At 29.3% G+C, this 16288-nt stretch overlaps 3 protein-coding genes across 11 annotated transcripts; 1 reads left to right on the top strand and 2 right to left on the bottom strand.

Moving 5' to 3' along the window:
- Positions 1-506: 506 nt before the first annotated feature.
- Positions 507-6470, bottom strand: LOC122567898 (putative uncharacterized protein DDB_G0282133). 7 transcript variants are annotated; one of them, XM_043727029.1, is made up of 12 exons: positions 6360-6470; positions 4165-4277; positions 4035-4089; positions 3832-3969; positions 3631-3750; positions 3419-3550; positions 3049-3346; positions 2677-2959; positions 1371-2610; positions 1090-1298; positions 813-1006; positions 507-722 (listed from the first exon to the last, which is right to left on the bottom strand). In XM_043727029.1, the coding sequence occupies exons 1-12, from the start codon at positions 6368-6370 to the stop codon at positions 690-692; spliced, it is 2826 nt and encodes a 941-aa protein (XP_043582964.1). In that variant the 5' UTR covers positions 6371-6470; the 3' UTR covers positions 507-689. The 7 variants fall into 7 exon arrangements, with proteins under 7 accessions (XP_043582964.1, XP_043582965.1, XP_043582968.1 ...); XM_043727030.1 differs by having other exon boundaries at positions 3419-3547; XM_043727033.1 differs by having other exon boundaries at positions 3419-3461; positions 3683-3750.
- Positions 6237-9202, bottom strand: LOC122567903 (solute carrier family 35 member F5). 2 transcript variants are annotated; one of them, XM_043727045.1, is made up of 9 exons: positions 8938-9202; positions 8217-8433; positions 8001-8138; positions 7873-7929; positions 7506-7769; positions 7255-7437; positions 6870-7186; positions 6549-6794; positions 6237-6470 (listed from the first exon to the last, which is right to left on the bottom strand). In XM_043727045.1, exons 2-9 carry the CDS (start codon positions 8376-8378, stop codon positions 6401-6403), a joined length of 1437 nt encoding a protein of 478 aa, XP_043582980.1. In that variant the 5' UTR covers positions 8379-8433; positions 8938-9202; the 3' UTR covers positions 6237-6400. The 2 variants fall into 2 exon arrangements, with proteins under 2 accessions (XP_043582980.1, XP_043582981.1); XM_043727046.1 differs by lacking the exon at positions 8938-9202 and having other exon boundaries at positions 8001-8127; positions 8217-8357.
- Positions 9203-9386: 184 nt separating this feature from the next.
- LOC122567904 (Bardet-Biedl syndrome 4 protein homolog) lies at positions 9387-15959 on the top strand. 2 transcript variants are annotated; one of them, XM_043727047.1, is made up of 10 exons: positions 9387-9922; positions 10307-10449; positions 10541-10653; positions 11041-11135; positions 11318-11480; positions 12246-12399; positions 12958-13080; positions 14475-14646; positions 15251-15444; positions 15528-15956. In XM_043727047.1, exons 1-10 carry the CDS (start codon positions 9838-9840, stop codon positions 15627-15629), a joined length of 1344 nt encoding a protein of 447 aa, XP_043582982.1. In that variant the 5' UTR covers positions 9387-9837; the 3' UTR covers positions 15630-15956. The 2 variants fall into 2 exon arrangements, with proteins under 2 accessions (XP_043582982.1, XP_043582983.1); XM_043727048.1 differs by lacking the exon at positions 10307-10449 and having other exon boundaries at positions 15528-15959.
- The last annotated feature ends 329 nt before the right edge of the window (positions 15960-16288 follow it).

The raw sequence follows: 16288 nt of genomic DNA, 5'->3' as shown, positions 1-16288 counted from the left end.
TTCGATTGCTTAAGTCAAATTGGAATTTCCATATTTAAACCTTTTGATCCGGTTTTGAATGGTCAATTTATTGATTGGTGTATCACTGTAAACACTACAAAACTTTTTTATCTGTTCTGTACTTTTTTCTTCTGAAAATAAAAAGGAATTGAGCGGCGAAAATGAATATATTGTTCGCTCATCTCACAGACGCAACGCACTTTACTTGATCAAGACAGAAAGAAATCTGGCAGATATTGATACTACAGATAAAGCACATCCAGACCATATCTAATTTGATATGTATAAACATTACAGTCAAAAGTCAAAATAAACAGCAACTAGGGATAAAGATACCACTTCTCCAGATGCGTACCATCGTCAATTAATATAATTTGCTATTCTACTAGCAAACTATAATATCATTATAAATATTGATAGATACTTTGATAATTGGAAAAAATATATAATATCGATAACGTAAATAGACGATGTTACTGATATAATTAAAAGTTTATGGAGATAAATAGTCTTCAGATGACATTTTAATTGTAAATATGCATATACAAATTGCGAACCATTTACACAGAGAATTAATTATAAAAATACTTGTCTAATACAAAAATAAATACTAATCAATATGCAAAGAACAAACAGTAGTAAAATATGTACTTTTAAACTTGCACGTAATGCGGGGACCATCGTTAATTTTATGTGATATTGGTGCATTTCTTACATGCATGCTAGAAATCGTATAAAATTATATAAAATTTAATGTCACTATTTCATTCATTTAACGTTAATGAATATTATAATTTCGTTCATAATCTTACTGGATAAAAAAAAATTTGTTTTAAACCATTGAATACACCTCCAAATGCTTCTTTAAATGAAGAGAAAATATATTCCACTACCAGTTCCAAATAACTTAAATTTTCATAGTAGTCATCATATTCTTCGTAATAAAAATAGTCATACAACATTGGTAAAAATATTATTAGAATATACATCATACCACCAAAAAAAACTAAAAATTAAAAAAAGTAATATATAATGGACTATTTAATAAAGATTAATAACTCTAAATTTGTATATGAAATGGATATTTACTAATGGATTTAAGTTCCAAAAATTTTTTATCATTCGTTTTATATCCATTACATCTTACTTTATTAGTAACAGATTCATCTGTAGTTAAATGTGAAATCTTCTTTGTATTAGAATTTTGCGCACTGACTATATGATTTAATGATGTTTTCATATTATCATTTATGTATAATTGTTCTGTTTGCACAATATTTGATTCAAGATTCGAGTCTCTGTACAGTTATGAAAAATAAGTTATTACTCTTTTAAAATATATACATAAATCAATTGTTTATATAACTTACAATGCTTTATTAATCATAGTAGAAAGAGCTGTGCATTGTTTTAACGTTTGAAGTTCAGGATTTACTTCTAATTGACCTCTTAATTCCTGATCATATACTTCATTTACTTTCCCTTTATTTCTTTCTTCAGGTGTATCCATTGTTAAATTATATGAATATTGCTGTTCTATACTACTTGTATTCTTTATTTTGTGTCTCAATTTGTTATAATACTCCCAGTAACTTTTATTTAGCAATTCTTGGGTTTTTGGTGAAATACCTTTTGATCTTTCAAATTTATCATCTGTATTTGATCTTGGAGAAATTTCATACTTGTAATGTTCTCTTAGCAAACATGCCCGTGATAAACTTTTAGTAACTTCTTCCCTTGAATCTATATGTTTATTGCTTTGCAAATAATTTTGTTCAATAAGATTCGAGACATTACTAATTTGTGTATTCGTATTTAGTTTGTGTGTAGGAACAGAATAAAAATGTTGAGTCATATTTCTTGCCTTATACTTACTGAATTTATGAATATTTGTATGATTGCGTTTGTATTTGCTATATTGACAATTAGGCCATACTAAAGTATAATCAGAATCTACTAATGCTGAATGAGAATTCTTTTGAAAATAAGATCTAGCTTTCCTAGAAAATTTTGCTGATGTCTTTTTTTGCTTAAATGTGATATATGGTTCTGAATTGCGACAAAGTTTCCTGGTACATCCATTTTTTTTAGAAGATAAATATTGCTCGGATTTATTTCTACCTTTTGTCTCACAGATACCGATTTTGTAATTTTGATATAAAGATTGATTTTGATCAGTATTTTTTGATATATAATTTACTTTATCATGATTGTGAGCTAAAGCTTTGATATTATCATGTATAGCGTCAGTATTAATATTATTACCTTTCTTTGTGGATTCATTTGTATCAATAAATTCTTTTTTAAATATAATTCTTTTTCTAATAACTTCAGAATCTGTTGTTTCTTCACCACTTGCATCACATGTCATTTTTCTCATTTTTAAACACTGGAAAACATTATTATGTATGTTTCTTTTATTTATATCGGGAATATAATATTCGGAATCGCTAGATTCTTGTTGTTCTTTCTGAATATTTAAATTTGGCAATTTTTCAGAAACAGCTGAATTTTCTGGAAAGTCTGGTGTGAAACAACTTTTTCTATTTTCTTCTTTACTTTGTACCGCTAATGTGTTTTTTCTCTCATAGATATCCTTTTCTTTAATATCTAAAAAATTATGATTTTAATAAATGGAAAATAAAGTAATTTAAATAGTGTTTATAAAATTATTACTGTTAATGAGGGATTTGCTTTTATTCTGTGCCTGGTTTGAATGAATATGGTGCTCAGATTCTTCCTTCATTAAAGGTGAAGTTTTGGTTTGGTTCTGGTATTCCGAATGATTTATACATTGTTGTATCACATTACTTGTTCCTGTAGTAGATACTTGCATTGCGAGAATTGGAAGTTGTACATTATAGCACTGATTTACATATTCTTGAGGAACAGTAATTGCACTTAGAGGATGTGATTGCAGTTTTTTGTCTAACACAAAAAACAACTGCCCATTACTTTCCTAAATACATGAAAATGATAAAGAAACTTGGCCTGTTATTCATATTTCTAATAAAAATATAATTATATATGAAATATTAGAACATATACTTGTACTGGCATAGAAGTGATGTCCACCTGAGTATTTGCATCATTAACTATCGATTTTGATATATGTTCAAAAGAGTTCACATTCTTCACACATTCATCTTTTCCTGTAATTTCATTTTTATTGCCACCTTCTGAAATATAATCTTGTCTTTTTAATTCTGAGTTTTTTGTGCAATGAGTTTTTTCTAATAGTAATTCTTTATTAATATCAAGGATATGATTTGCCTTATAATTTTGTGTTGATTTAATTTCTTTTTCTTCATGAAGCTTTTGTCCTTTCTCTATTTTAGTTTTTTCCCTAAAATAATAATAGTTGTAAAAATCATAATTGTAATTATGCAATATAATTTCAATTAAAATTGACATATACCTCTCAGGCATTAATTTTTCTGTTTCTTCTGTATGTAGATGTTCTGTAAAAGTAGTAATATTAGATTGATCCACTTCTTTCTGTAATGATTCAGTTGATGTAACTTGATTCTTCTTAATATTTGTCACTCTGCTTAAAAATATTTAAGCATGTTTTTATATTAATGTTAATTTTTATCTATTTAATATTTTGAGTTTTCATAAATGAAATACTTTTTAAAACGAGGATCGACGTAACCAGGAAATTTCCTCAAAGTGTACATACTTGAAGTAGTTTTCTGATGATGAAAAGAAGAGTATGCACTATCTTTAGTTACTGTAGATTTAGGAGATCTGTGTTTCCAAATACGTAGATTTACATTTTTACCAATACCAATTACATAAAGCTTTGGAACATTTAAAATTAATACTTACTGACTTAACGACGTTTGAACTATAGTACGATTCCTAGGAGTTCCATTTAATTTGACTATACATGGAGGGTCAATAGTATCACCATCATTAGTTAATTTACGTTGCGGTATTTTAGGCCAAGAAGGATCAGCTGGTATACTAAAATAGTTTAAAATAAAAATTATTTTCTAAATAAAAAATAAACATTTAATTTAATCTCTTACCGTAATGATCCAGCATTGTACTTTTGTGAAACTGGCAATAAATTTTCACTGTTTACTTAAGTAAGAGTATATCAATTAAATGCTGTATTGGATTTTTTTTTGGACAAAAGGTATTTTGAAGGTTCCTTACTTTTTATGTGTAATTGCAGAGCATTTGCATTATCCTGATATGCCATATTGAAGCAGTCATGCATTTCAATACTTTCCACTTTTTTCAAAGCATTTGTAAAAGTAATTCCTGGACTAATTATATAAATTATTAATATTAGAAGAAATACAAAAACTGTATAGGTTTAACGTTAATTTCATGTTTCACAAAGTAATAGTTCTATACTTCAAGTAAAATTATCTTTGTTTTCCTGGATTCAAATGTTTTTTCTGCGTACAATTATAGAAAAAGTTTTCATATTGAAACAATTATTTTTATTCTTAATAAGAGCCAATGACTTTTTGTACAGAAAGATCAAAGGTGTTATGATAATCAGTCATTTTGTTTTATTAATGACAGATGTATTTATATAACATGTATATCACTCTAATCTTAATATTAAAATATTGTATGTACAATAAATATACAATTGTAGTAGATTTAGGAACAATTAACTACGATCTGCATCTTATAGCTTGATTTATATTACAGTAAATTAAAGTATATTTGCGCACCATAATAGTTATATCACATTATCAAGCTAATTGTACACTTATATATGGATTTCTTAATTCTGCTTACAAAATATTACAATCTATAACATAACGAGTATAACTCTTTGTTATGTATGTGTATGTATACCGTATACGTGCAAATTTAAAATCTATGTAAACATTAATTATAACTTATTTTTACATATTTCCATTTTGGAATATACTAAAGAAAATTGTACACATTGTTTTAATGAAAACATAGAAGTTATTAACATCGTTTTATGAGCAAAGTCCGTTTTTATAAATAAGGAAATTGATTATAGATGTTATGTTATGTGTAAAATATGCACTTCGATAAAGCAATCTATCAGTACAATTATATTGACTAGATTTAAGAAAGATGATAGAATTATCATTTTTATCAAATATAAAAGATGTATGCCATAAAATGCATTGATGAATATTCAATTTTCCATAGCCACCATATTTCTTAGTATTACTGAATTTGAAATTGGTCCAAAATCTAAATATAATTCCATTATAAAGGTCTTACATTATTAAAATTGCATAGATATCTCACTGGCGTTGTCTTAAAATTTAGGGCATACTGCATTTTAAATAAGTACATAATATTTAACAAATATTTTTATATAATAATATATGCTAAGTTATTTTGAAAATATATAACAAAATATAAATTAAGTTCTTCTACATTTTTGATATTTTTTCTATAAGTAATTTTTAAACAATACTAAAAAAAAAGAAATATTTAAAGAAATTATTCAAGTAATACTTTAGATAATGCAATATTGATAACAAATATAACTTAAAATTATTATCGATACCTTGATTATATAAGGAGATACTATTATTGAAATAAGTACCCTTGTTTCTCAAACTTTTTTTAGACACAAGTGTATGTAAGTGAAGAAGTGAAATGTTAGGAAGAATGAGAAACTAAAGAGTGCACACAGCATTGATATTTTCATACATCACTACTGCAGATATACTTAAATAATAGCACAATGTTAGTGACAAAAACAATGTCTTTAACATATTTATCACAATTTACATTATCAACATTATTTTACATAAAACATCACAATTCATTTTCAATTAATGTACTATAATTTTTTTAAAAATCGCAGGAAATACAAAAGCTAAATATAATTTTTAACACCCTTAATTCTTTATGGATTGTAAAGAATATAAAAGTTTCTTTGAAAAAAGAAAACAAGTAAATAAGAAATTAGCATAACAAACTTTTTTAAGAAATATGGACAAATGTTCTGCTATTTGACTTTTATAAAATAGTGAAAAATAACATTCTTGTGAGTTTTACTTTTAAATAATATATATATATATTGAACAATGTGCAATTATTGTCTGGCAGTATCATAACATTCTGCACATGAATGAAACTTAATTTTTATGGCAAATTAATATAATGACATATATATTGTAGAAAAGAAATTATGATCATTAATTTAGAATGCTTAACATTGCTTATATAATGCTTCGTGAAAATGCTTTGTAATTAAATACACATACATCATTCAGTTATTTATATACAAAATCCTTTTATTAAAGAAGGTGTTCATATTGAGAAGACATATACACAATATACTGATAATGTCTTATGCATATTGACGAAGCATTTGTTAGGTGTAGAAATATACATACACAAAACACATTTATTACATATCTTTTTCATTATTGTCGAGTTAAGCTTCGTGTTCGCCGCTATTTATTCCTATGAGTGATTCTGTTTGCTCTGCTTCAAGATCTGGTATTCTAAAATTAAAGATATGTTTCTTTAATTTCATTAAAATTGAATTTTATATAAGAGTATTCCTTTTTAAAGTAGATTACCTTATTGATCTATTTTTTCTACAAATCCAGATGTATATTCTTTTTATTAAATCCATGACTGGATCCCAATTATCGTAATAGGATAGAAAAGACACAGTCAGAAATGCTAATAGCATTGGTATGGTTCCTAGATAGAAAATACAAGGGTACTCGACCTTTTTTAATAACACATCAGCTATCATTGACATTGGCATGAGTAAACTGACTGCCAAAGTCGCAATGAGGGATGATGTTAAAAAGCAGCCCCTACAAGTAGGTATAAGACGAATATTAAACATATTAAGTCAGAAAAATTAAGTTTAATACTTCTTATGAACATACCACAACCAAAGCACCTCACTTAAAACTGTACCAATCAAACCATTAATAATTAAAAATGTCCATTGATGAGTATCTGGCCATTCAAATTCTTCCCAATGGCCATAATGAAGAATAAAAAATACAGGCCATAGAAGTGTCAAATTAAAAAGTCCAACAAATCCAAAGAACATTGGAATATCCATCTTATCTTCATGATCCACTTTTCTCTTAAGAAATACAATATAAGCTGCATAAAAAAATGCACTGACTAGAGCCAATATTATGGCTGTAGGTATTCTACTAGTTTCTACAGTTAAATCTGAAAGACCAACTAGAACCTATGAAAATAAAGAAGTGTAGAAATAATATTTTTCTATATTAAAGGCTTTGCTGTAATTATACATACTAGTCCAAGAATACTGATAGAGACAGCAACTAATTTAGACAATGTAAACTTATCCCCACCATTACTAGGAAAGAAGGCAGCTAGGAATAAAGTAAATAAACTAGAAATTGATGTCAATACAGTTACAACTCCTGATTCAGTTTTTACTAATGATATTTGATAAGTATAGTTTGCCATAAACCACTGCAATAAAAAATATTTATGTTAATTTTAAACCACATATAGTTGTAGCTTATTAAGTTAATACCTACAAGTAAACAAAACATAAGTGCAATTTTAGCAACTTTTTGAACAGAAAACTTATTAGCCTGTCGTCTTGCATGTTCTCCAGCTCTCAAGCTTGCTTGATAACTAAGTCTTGCCAATAATGCTTCCGTGGCATCACTTTCTGACATATGACGAACTTCTGCTAATTTACTAAATCTTACTGAGCGTATTGATGAATCATCACTTTCTGTGCCTGAAGAACGATCACAATGATCTGGCGTTTTTATTGGAACAAATGTTGGATCACTCTACAATTAAATAAATTGTATTATTATCAATATTAAAATTATTAATATATTAATTTGTAAACGAAAAAAAAATAGAAATAATAAAAGCAGAATTTCTATTTACCAAACTTGTGTTAGCTTCTGAATAGAAATTATCATCTTCCACGTTAGGATCTATAAACTGGAATAAGAAAATGAAAAAGTAACAGAAAATTTGATTTTGTTAAAAGAATTATTTGTATTTAAATGTACCATATATGTTGCTGGTTTGTTGCATTGATCCCTCCATGGAGGCCAAAAACATAAACCAAGCAGATAGAATGTGAACATTGATGTTTTTATATATGTAGTAAAAAATGGCTTTTCAAATGCTGCTTCTCTGTAAATATACTGAAATATAAAACCATATTATTGGATCAAAGATATATTTTATAATTCACTGAAATATAGTATTTAAATAACCCTTACTTTAGTAAGTTCAGTACTAGAAACCCAAATGATATCAACTAATAATAAAACTAATAGTCCCAACACAAGTCTTTGAGATTTATTCATCATTGCTGCAAGTTTATGAGGATCCTCCGCCATCCCCTGCTGTCTACGCTGTCGTAATTCTACAGAACAGCTCATGATACAATCAATGAGTTTAACTTTTTTAATTATGACATCATGATGATATTGATTGCTGTAAAATTATAAAGTGATTAATGAAAACTATAAATTACAGGTAATATAAAATGTTTAAATTAATGTTAAATATAACAGAAATATAAACACACAAAGTAATTTAATACAAAGTACTATGTAATGAAATAGATACACAAAACATAATTTGCATAATAATCATTACGTAAATTAAACAAGCGTGTTTGGAAAATAACAGAAAGAATGGAAAGAGGAAACAAAGGATTAAAAGGGGGGACAAAAAAACAATGTTCAAGGTTTCACTAATTTAATTGTCATATTTTAACTACAAATTCATGTCTAATGATGTTGAGTAAATGTAGTATTAAAGCTATGGAAAGTGTATATTTAAAAAAATATTTGTTGATTATGTTTGATAACAGGTGGACATGAGGCAAATATATATAAAACAGTGACTATACATAAGATAACCTATAAAAGTTGTAATAAGAGATAACGATTTTCTATTACTCTAAGACAAAAATTCTAAATAGAATTGACTTACAATTAAAGACAAGCCTTAATTTTGTGACATTGGTAATTAATTTATACTTTAGCAATTCTTCTACATCTTGGAATTATGAAATCATGAGCACATTATGCTCCCTAACTTAACACTTCAGTAACACTTTTCACACGTTTATATATAATTTAGATTTTTCTCGCTTGACTTTTCGGTAATTTTCTTTTATTTATATTGGTTATAATTTAAATGTTAGATAGTTTTAACATTTCCGTTTTGTTATCGCGTCGGAACTAGTAGCCATAACCATGTTGATGTACTGATGACGTTCCGTAGTTCTGTTATCACTATGATGGCGCTATATTGGCGATAGCGATAGGGCATCTTTAATTTATTACTCATTTACGTTTAATTTCAACGTTATTTTTTATTATTCTTAAATTGTCTTCCGTAATTTCTTTTCGGGAAATTTCTATTTGCAAATTATTTTCTTTCCTATACAAGTGTAATATAGAAATATTTCTTGATTACTATTACATATTCCTGTTTATAGATGACAGGGATGTACGATAAAGATAGTAAAGATTGCTTAGTCCTAACTTCTGGTTTCTATTATCTATGTATGTGAGCTTGTAGATATGGGACAAAGAAAAGTGCGCGGGAATGCGATTAATTTAATATCGACGTATTATTTTTTAGTTTCATATTTTGTTGGAAAGATAGATTTATTTTTTTTTTTTTGAATGTTAAAATTAAGAAAATTTCTATACATATATAGAATGTTACTTTTCTCTTAAATTGATTCTTTACGAAGAGAGCTTAAAACAAGGGTTGTCATGACAAACAATAGCAACAACATATAGACGAATGTAAAGTGTTGTTTGGACGTAAAAGTAAAACATACCTGTGAATTATGTACTAACGTACTCTTGTACATTAACAATGGCTAATAATATTCTTAGTAATGGTCGCATTCAACAACAAGCGACTGTCTCGCAACGATTAAGAAATGATAAGGGGAAAAAAGGTATTTCTTTGCATAGCACTACTTAAAGACTATACATATTGTGTAAAATTTTGGTTATGTGATATTAGCAAATACGTATATATATGTACAATTTAAATGATAATATTCGATAAAAGTTAAATTAGAATCGTGGTTTTTAAAAAGATAATAATATTTGCAACACGTCAATGAAATTGGAATTTTGCGTTCCACGGCAATGAGATAACATAAAATAAATTTTCTGTGAACGGTTATCGTGGTTTTTAATATTTTGAATTTTAAAAAGATAGATATTTTACAAGGGAGATTAAAAGATATTTTTTGAACTTGGATACATATGTATATATGTTTAATGCTTTTTTAATTTCGCGATATAATTTTATATTCTTCTTGTAATTGAATTAGCGCTAGAAATATCAGCGATAGAAAGTAACAATTGGTTGTTGCATCGACATTATACGCGACACGAGTATAAAACTTGTAAAATATTGATCGATCAGGAACTGACAAGATCAAACGGGTATAATGAGTACGCGAATTATTTGAAAGTAAGCAAAATTTTTACATCTACATGTTTCAATCGATCTTTTCAACATTGAAATTTTAATACCGAAATTTTTATTTCTTCAATTTTTATAGGGCTTAATACTGAGGCGAGAAGGAAAAATTCAAGACTCGTTAAGTTGCTTTCAAGCCGCCTATAACGTCAATTCAACGAACGTTAATAACGTGAAGCAGATAGCCAAGTCGTTGTAAGTAAAGGAAATTTGATTCCAGCTACGCTGTTCGAGAACGGGATCAGATTTAGATAGTAGTGAGGTATTACTCAATTTAATTAAGTTGTAATGTAAGAAACGTCTGTTGTTCTATTTGAAATAAAATGATTTCAAATAACAATTTTCCTGATATTTTTATTAACATACGAGCAATATATGTTTGAAAGTTACTGCAAGTTTACGAATAAATTTTCATTCCAAGAGTAGCTTTACCAAAGAAAAAAAATCAAAATGAATAAAATTGCGATTATTATTTATGATTAGAATATTATTATCTATACGTTATCGAGTTCTCCGAAGTCGTAGAAAATAAAGACTAACTTTTTTTAATGTGTTGTTATTCTTACTAATATTGTTGAACAGTTTAATAATGGGCAGTCACAAACGTGCAGTCGACGCATACTTGGAAGCTGAGAAAATATTAAATATACCAGACTGGGAAATTTATTTTAACCTAGGTATGTATTAACTGTATTATACTAAACCTTCTAAATATAAATATATAATTATTTTACTTATTGGTAATACAATAGGAAGGCTATTAAGTTTTTAAAAGTTTTTAATTATTGTTCATGAATATTGTCAATAATAAGTCATTTTGCACAGAAAAATTCATAGAATCATGTCTTATTTTCTCTAGGCGAATGTTATACGAAGATGAATCAACTGTATGAAGCGAAAAAGCATTTAAAAAGATCGATCGAGTTGACGAAAAATGAATTGCCATACATTGCTCTCGCGAAAATGTGTCTTCTCGAGGATCATGTTACAGAGGCACAGAATGCTTATACGACTGCTCTTAGGTATGTATATGTATGTACAATTGTCTTTTCACTGTTATTTTTTATTTTAATGTATTTCATAATAAACTTTCTCCTGACTTCATAAACAAGTTGCGCGTGCAGATTTAATTCCAGCGTTGCAACACTGCGGGTTCGAATGTTCTTGTTTACGATATACTCCAGAGTATTATATTCTACCTCTCGTTGCAAACTTTAACTATAGAGATCTCAAATTAAAAAAGATGCAAAGTAAACAGCAATAACGTAAGCAGATAATTTATCACGACGTTGATTAACATTACATTTTCTTGACTTTTTTGACGTTGATATGTTAGTATAAATTATCGGTCAAACATTTAAGACTATATCTTATTGAATCGAATAAATTATTCTTTGAAAATTGTTGAAACAAAAAAATATAGCTTGATTTTTTACTTAAAGTAACCGATTCAGTATTATACAATTTTTATTGTTGTAGACATTAGATTTCTTTCTTTAAAAATAAAGAAATACAAGATATTAAAGCGGATTGTTTCAAACACACAGACGCACACGGTTTTGCTTTTATTTGCTTCATCTCAAGAATTTAAAAATTGCGTCATTTCGAACTCTACTAGAAAAGATTCTAAAATATTCCGGTGACCTAATTCTAATAATCAAATTATCGCGTTATCAAGAGATAAAAATTCCTTACTTGAGAAAAATCCTATCTACGAATAATCAGAGAATTTCTGGAAATACTGTTTTTTACGTTGTCATTCATCTGTTTACTTTATTTCCTTTCAGTGGAAATCCCGAAAGCATAGAAGCCGCAACTGAATTAGGACTCCTCTACCTTAAAATTGGCGATGTTCAACGAGCATTCCAACAATTTGGCACTGCAATCGCTCATTCTCCAAATTGTACGAGAGCAATTCTACCGATAGCCTTTATAATCCAAGTGAGTACATTACTTTCGAAGCATACGGATATAGGTAATGGCAGCTATTGGATTTCAAATAGAGGAGAAATTGTTTCAACATTGATGAACAAACTTATCCGGACTTTCTATTTCATTTTTCTTTGTTTTATAGAAGTTACGATATAAAACTTATCGATACCAATAATATTCGGTTTGTATTTTGCATGTTAAGTTATGGATTTAATAAAAAGTATTTGAGGGTGAAAACTCTGTCTTTCTAGGAAACTTAATGAGAGAACTTAGTCAAGAATTTCTTTTTTATATTTTTGAAAGTATAAATAACAATCTTAATTAGAGATTCTATAGTAAGCTTTATTTTCATTTATTTCCAATTTATTTGTTCTTGTATCAACGCGCGGGTAAATTCGTCAGAACAAAATAAACTATCGTAGAGCAAGACTGTTGCTTAGGGGACAAGCAGTCGTTCTGGTGTAAAGCACGCGTAATATTTCAATAATGTACTTAAAGAATTTAATTAGAGATACGCGGTGCTTTGGAATTTCCATTGTTTGACAGACTAAAACGTTCACTCTTTAGAATCACCAAGAGTATGATGTTGCGCTGTCGAAGTACAAGTTGGCAGCGCAATCGATTCCAGAATCGTATGCTTTATGGAATAACGTTGGAATGTGTTTTTACGGCAAGCAGAAATTCGTTGCCGTAAGTATATTCGGATAAATTTATTCGTCTGCATAATTTTTGTCTTGATGTTTGTTACCACCATTATTGTACACGCTTGTAACACAATGTAAGTTATTAAAGTTTAAAGAGAAGTTAAGGAAAGTTGACCATAGTCACGTTCAACGATATTATATTGCACAAAGTTGAAAAAGTAAACAACGAAAAGAACAAAGACACTTTGAAAAAGAAGAAATAGCATCGTGACACGTGATACTATCTGCATTCTATTGGAACACAATTCATTACGTTCATAGAAAATAGAAAAAAAGACAAATACAACAATTTTTCCCTGAGAACACAGCAAATTGCGAACTGGCATGGACTTTATTCACGACAAGGCGAATCCGTGCATGCTGCCAGATTTAATGATGATAATCAATTTAAGGCTCATTAAAGGGGATGGTGCTCACGCGAGGCGGTGTCTCAGAATGACTGCCGGGACGCACTTGCGACTCATAATCAGAGGAACTCAATTAAGAGACAAGACTTGTAATGCATCGCTGTAGCCAAAGCGGGAGCAAATTGGTAAATGCGAATTCTATGCTAGGCTATCTTTTAATGCAAAGCCTAGGCTACCGTCGAGAAAGCAAATTAAAACCTATTATAGCTAATTGAAATGAGAAAAAACTACACTTCTAATTCCCTCTGAGAATGTTGCATAAAATATATAAGTAATCACTTTCTCCTTTAATTTATCGGACAAAAGTTTGGAAAGCAATATTTACTGCAATCGACCTCTTTTTCTTTCAATTGTTTGTCACGGAGAAGTATTCTGTTTATCAAAGCCTTCAATTAAAGTAGTTTAATAAATAGAATCAGCCTGTGGATGTTATCAAATATCTCTACGATAGTAACGGAGACTTTTGGATCCGATGATTAAAATTCAGGAAGTAGTGTGCACGGAACACAAGTTTCTTAATCTGCTTCACTGTTATTCTACTGGACGTAGTTAGTAAGCCAAGATTTCAAAATTAAGTGGATTAAGTTTAAAGCTTAGCTTCAATTACCTTGTCGTTGATAAAAAGTTCGAGAATGGAAAACGATCTCCTACAGGATGGGAAAAAGAAAGTATGCTGGATCATGCGTTTCCCTCATTTTAGGGATCAATTTTTATTGTCTTCTTATGGCATCGAATCTTCTATCATGTTTCAAATAATCAAGAAAATTCGGAGGACGTTCCTCGGAATTCGATTTTCAATCTCGACAATCAATTCCCATTATCATTTCGTTAGCTATGTGTTAGCTACGTGTCAATCGCTTTATAATACCCTTGCACAATATTTGCTTCGTCTGATTTACTCTCGCACTTGCAATTTATTGATTGTGCCGTCGTAATTGTCAGTCAATCGGCTTAACGCTCTAATTACTTCCAGGCAATTAGCTGCTTGAAGAGAGCTCACTACCTCAATTCTATGGCCTTTCTGCCCGCCTATAATTTGGGTATGGTTTTTCTGACCACTGGCCAACCAGCCTCAGCCGCAATTTATTTGTGTGCTGCAGTTAGCGCGGATCCTAAAAATCCAATGCCGTATCTCTTGCTTGGACGTAAGATTTCCTATAGAGATATTTTGAAAAAGTATTTTAATTACAGACATAATTTCGGTAATGTTATGACCAATTGGATAGCATTTCTTTAAAGAGAACCATAGATTATTTTGACTCTACATTTTCGTAAAACATTTCATCGCGTACAAATTGATACGAATTCACGTGACAAGCACAACGAGTACACATCACAAACGCAAGAGTACACTCAAAGTTGCCCTTTGATTTCAAATTCATCTTATTTAAATTTTTCTACGTTTACTGCTGTTTTTTTTAATTTCATAAATGCAATTTAATTTAATTTAATTTAGTATGCGGGAAATATAGGATTTTGTAAATTTTTTACGATGAGAAGAGCATAGATTTCTACGATAATATATGTTTAACGATATGATATGTTTCTATGATGTGTAACTATTTACAAAAAATGCTGGAGAAATGACAGTGTTCTTTCAATGATAAAATACAACCTACTGTCATTATCATCGTGTCATTGTCGCATAAGAAATTCTAACGGCATTCGTTCCGTTTCTTCTTCCATCGTTGTCAGCCAATACGGCAATGAACGATGGTAATAAAAAAGCGGAATTCTTTATTACTTTAGTCGCTCTAAAACGTCTGGAGGATCTGGAGGGTGCGGAGAAAGTGTTGCAGAAAGCTCATGCTCTTTCACCGCAAGATCCCCTAGTATTAATCAATTATGCGATAATATTGGAGGCACAGGGTAAGGGAAATATCGCGGCTGAATTTTTAACAGCGCTAAATGATATTACGGCTGTGATTGACGTGGACGTGCAGGCAAGTGTTTTCAACAGAATTAGAGAGAACGGGAGAACTGTTCCGCGTTAATTTCGCCCTCTCCTTTTCATCTGTTATGGCAGATAACGCAGACTGCGAAGAAATTGTCAACGAAAATACAACAAGGAACAGCAAGCAGCAAACAGGATGAGGAGCCAAGGATGCTAAATTCAGATGAAGTTTAAACCGTTGCATTTGCTTATTTGAATATAAAGAATCTACCTCCAAAGTTAGTTTGACACTTGTTAATAGACTTCACAGTGCATGTACTACCGATGATGTAGCCTGCACTTTCTATTCGGACTTTATATTTCATTTTACATATAAATAATATTACGAATTTCGATTGTACAGTAAATATAAATTATTAAACAAAAATGTAACTAAATCAGCTGAGAATTAAACATACATAAATAGAAACGTGCAGACTGAAAATGTATATGAATAAATTAAATGTAAATTATTTATTCGGCTGAGAGAGGAAACTTTAAGTTTTAAGATACAATTTTTCCATTTTTATTCTCGATACACCTTTAAATTCAACTAAGTTTGTTTTCTTTTTTTATTCATTATAGATCGTTATATTGTTGGCTCTGAATATCCTGACGTTTATTCGTGCTCGTTTAACACTCCACGTGCCAAGGAGAGTTAGTTTTTTCATTTAAGTTTCTCCGAGTGACTATGCTACATTAACTCGTAACACTCGTTACGTCCCCATTGGGTACCGTTTCAAAAGTACCAAGGATTAACGGGAGGATAATATACGAAGGCTAGTAGAAAGGAGAACATATTGATGAAACGATATTGTTTCTTTCGCTACCTACCGTACAGATTATCGGCTCAC

This window comes from Bombus pyrosoma, linkage group LG5 (assembly GCF_014825855.1).
Source record: "Bombus pyrosoma isolate SC7728 linkage group LG5, ASM1482585v1, whole genome shotgun sequence".
Taxonomy (NCBI): Eukaryota; Metazoa; Arthropoda; class Insecta; order Hymenoptera; family Apidae; genus Bombus; species Bombus pyrosoma.
This window is presented reverse-complemented; position numbering and strand designations above follow the sequence as displayed.

Excerpts from the sequence above, each read along its gene's own strand:
- LOC122567898 (XM_043727029.1), bottom strand. Across the intron at positions 3,970-4,034 it reads TACAATGCTGGATCATTACG|TATACCAGCTGATCCTTCTT; the intron begins GTAAGAGATTAA and ends AAACTATTTTAG. Across the intron at positions 3,751-3,831 it reads GTTCAAACGTCGTTAAGTCA|ATCTCCTAAATCTACAGTAA; the intron begins GTAAGTATTAAT and ends TTGGAAACACAG.
- LOC122567904 (XM_043727047.1), top strand. The coding sequence starts at position 9,838 with ATGGCTAATAATATTCTTAGTAATGGTCGCATTCAACAACAAGCGACT. Across the intron at positions 10,654-11,040 it reads AAGCAGATAGCCAAGTCGTT|TTTAATAATGGGCAGTCACA; the intron begins GTAAGTAAAGGA and ends ATTGTTGAACAG. Across the intron at positions 11,136-11,317 it reads GGAAATTTATTTTAACCTAG|GCGAATGTTATACGAAGATG; the intron begins GTATGTATTAAC and ends TATTTTCTCTAG.
- LOC122567903 (XM_043727045.1), bottom strand. The coding sequence starts at position 8,378 with ATGAGCTGTTCTGTAGAATTACGACAGCGTAGACAGCAGGGGATGGCG. Across the intron at positions 7,438-7,505 it reads CACTTATGTTTTGTTTACTT|TGGTTTATGGCAAACTATAC; the intron begins GTAGGTATTAAC and ends TTTTTATTGCAG. Across the intron at positions 6,471-6,548 it reads AGAAAAAATAGATCAATAAG|AATACCAGATCTTGAAGCAG; the intron begins GTAATCTACTTT and ends CTTTAATTTTAG.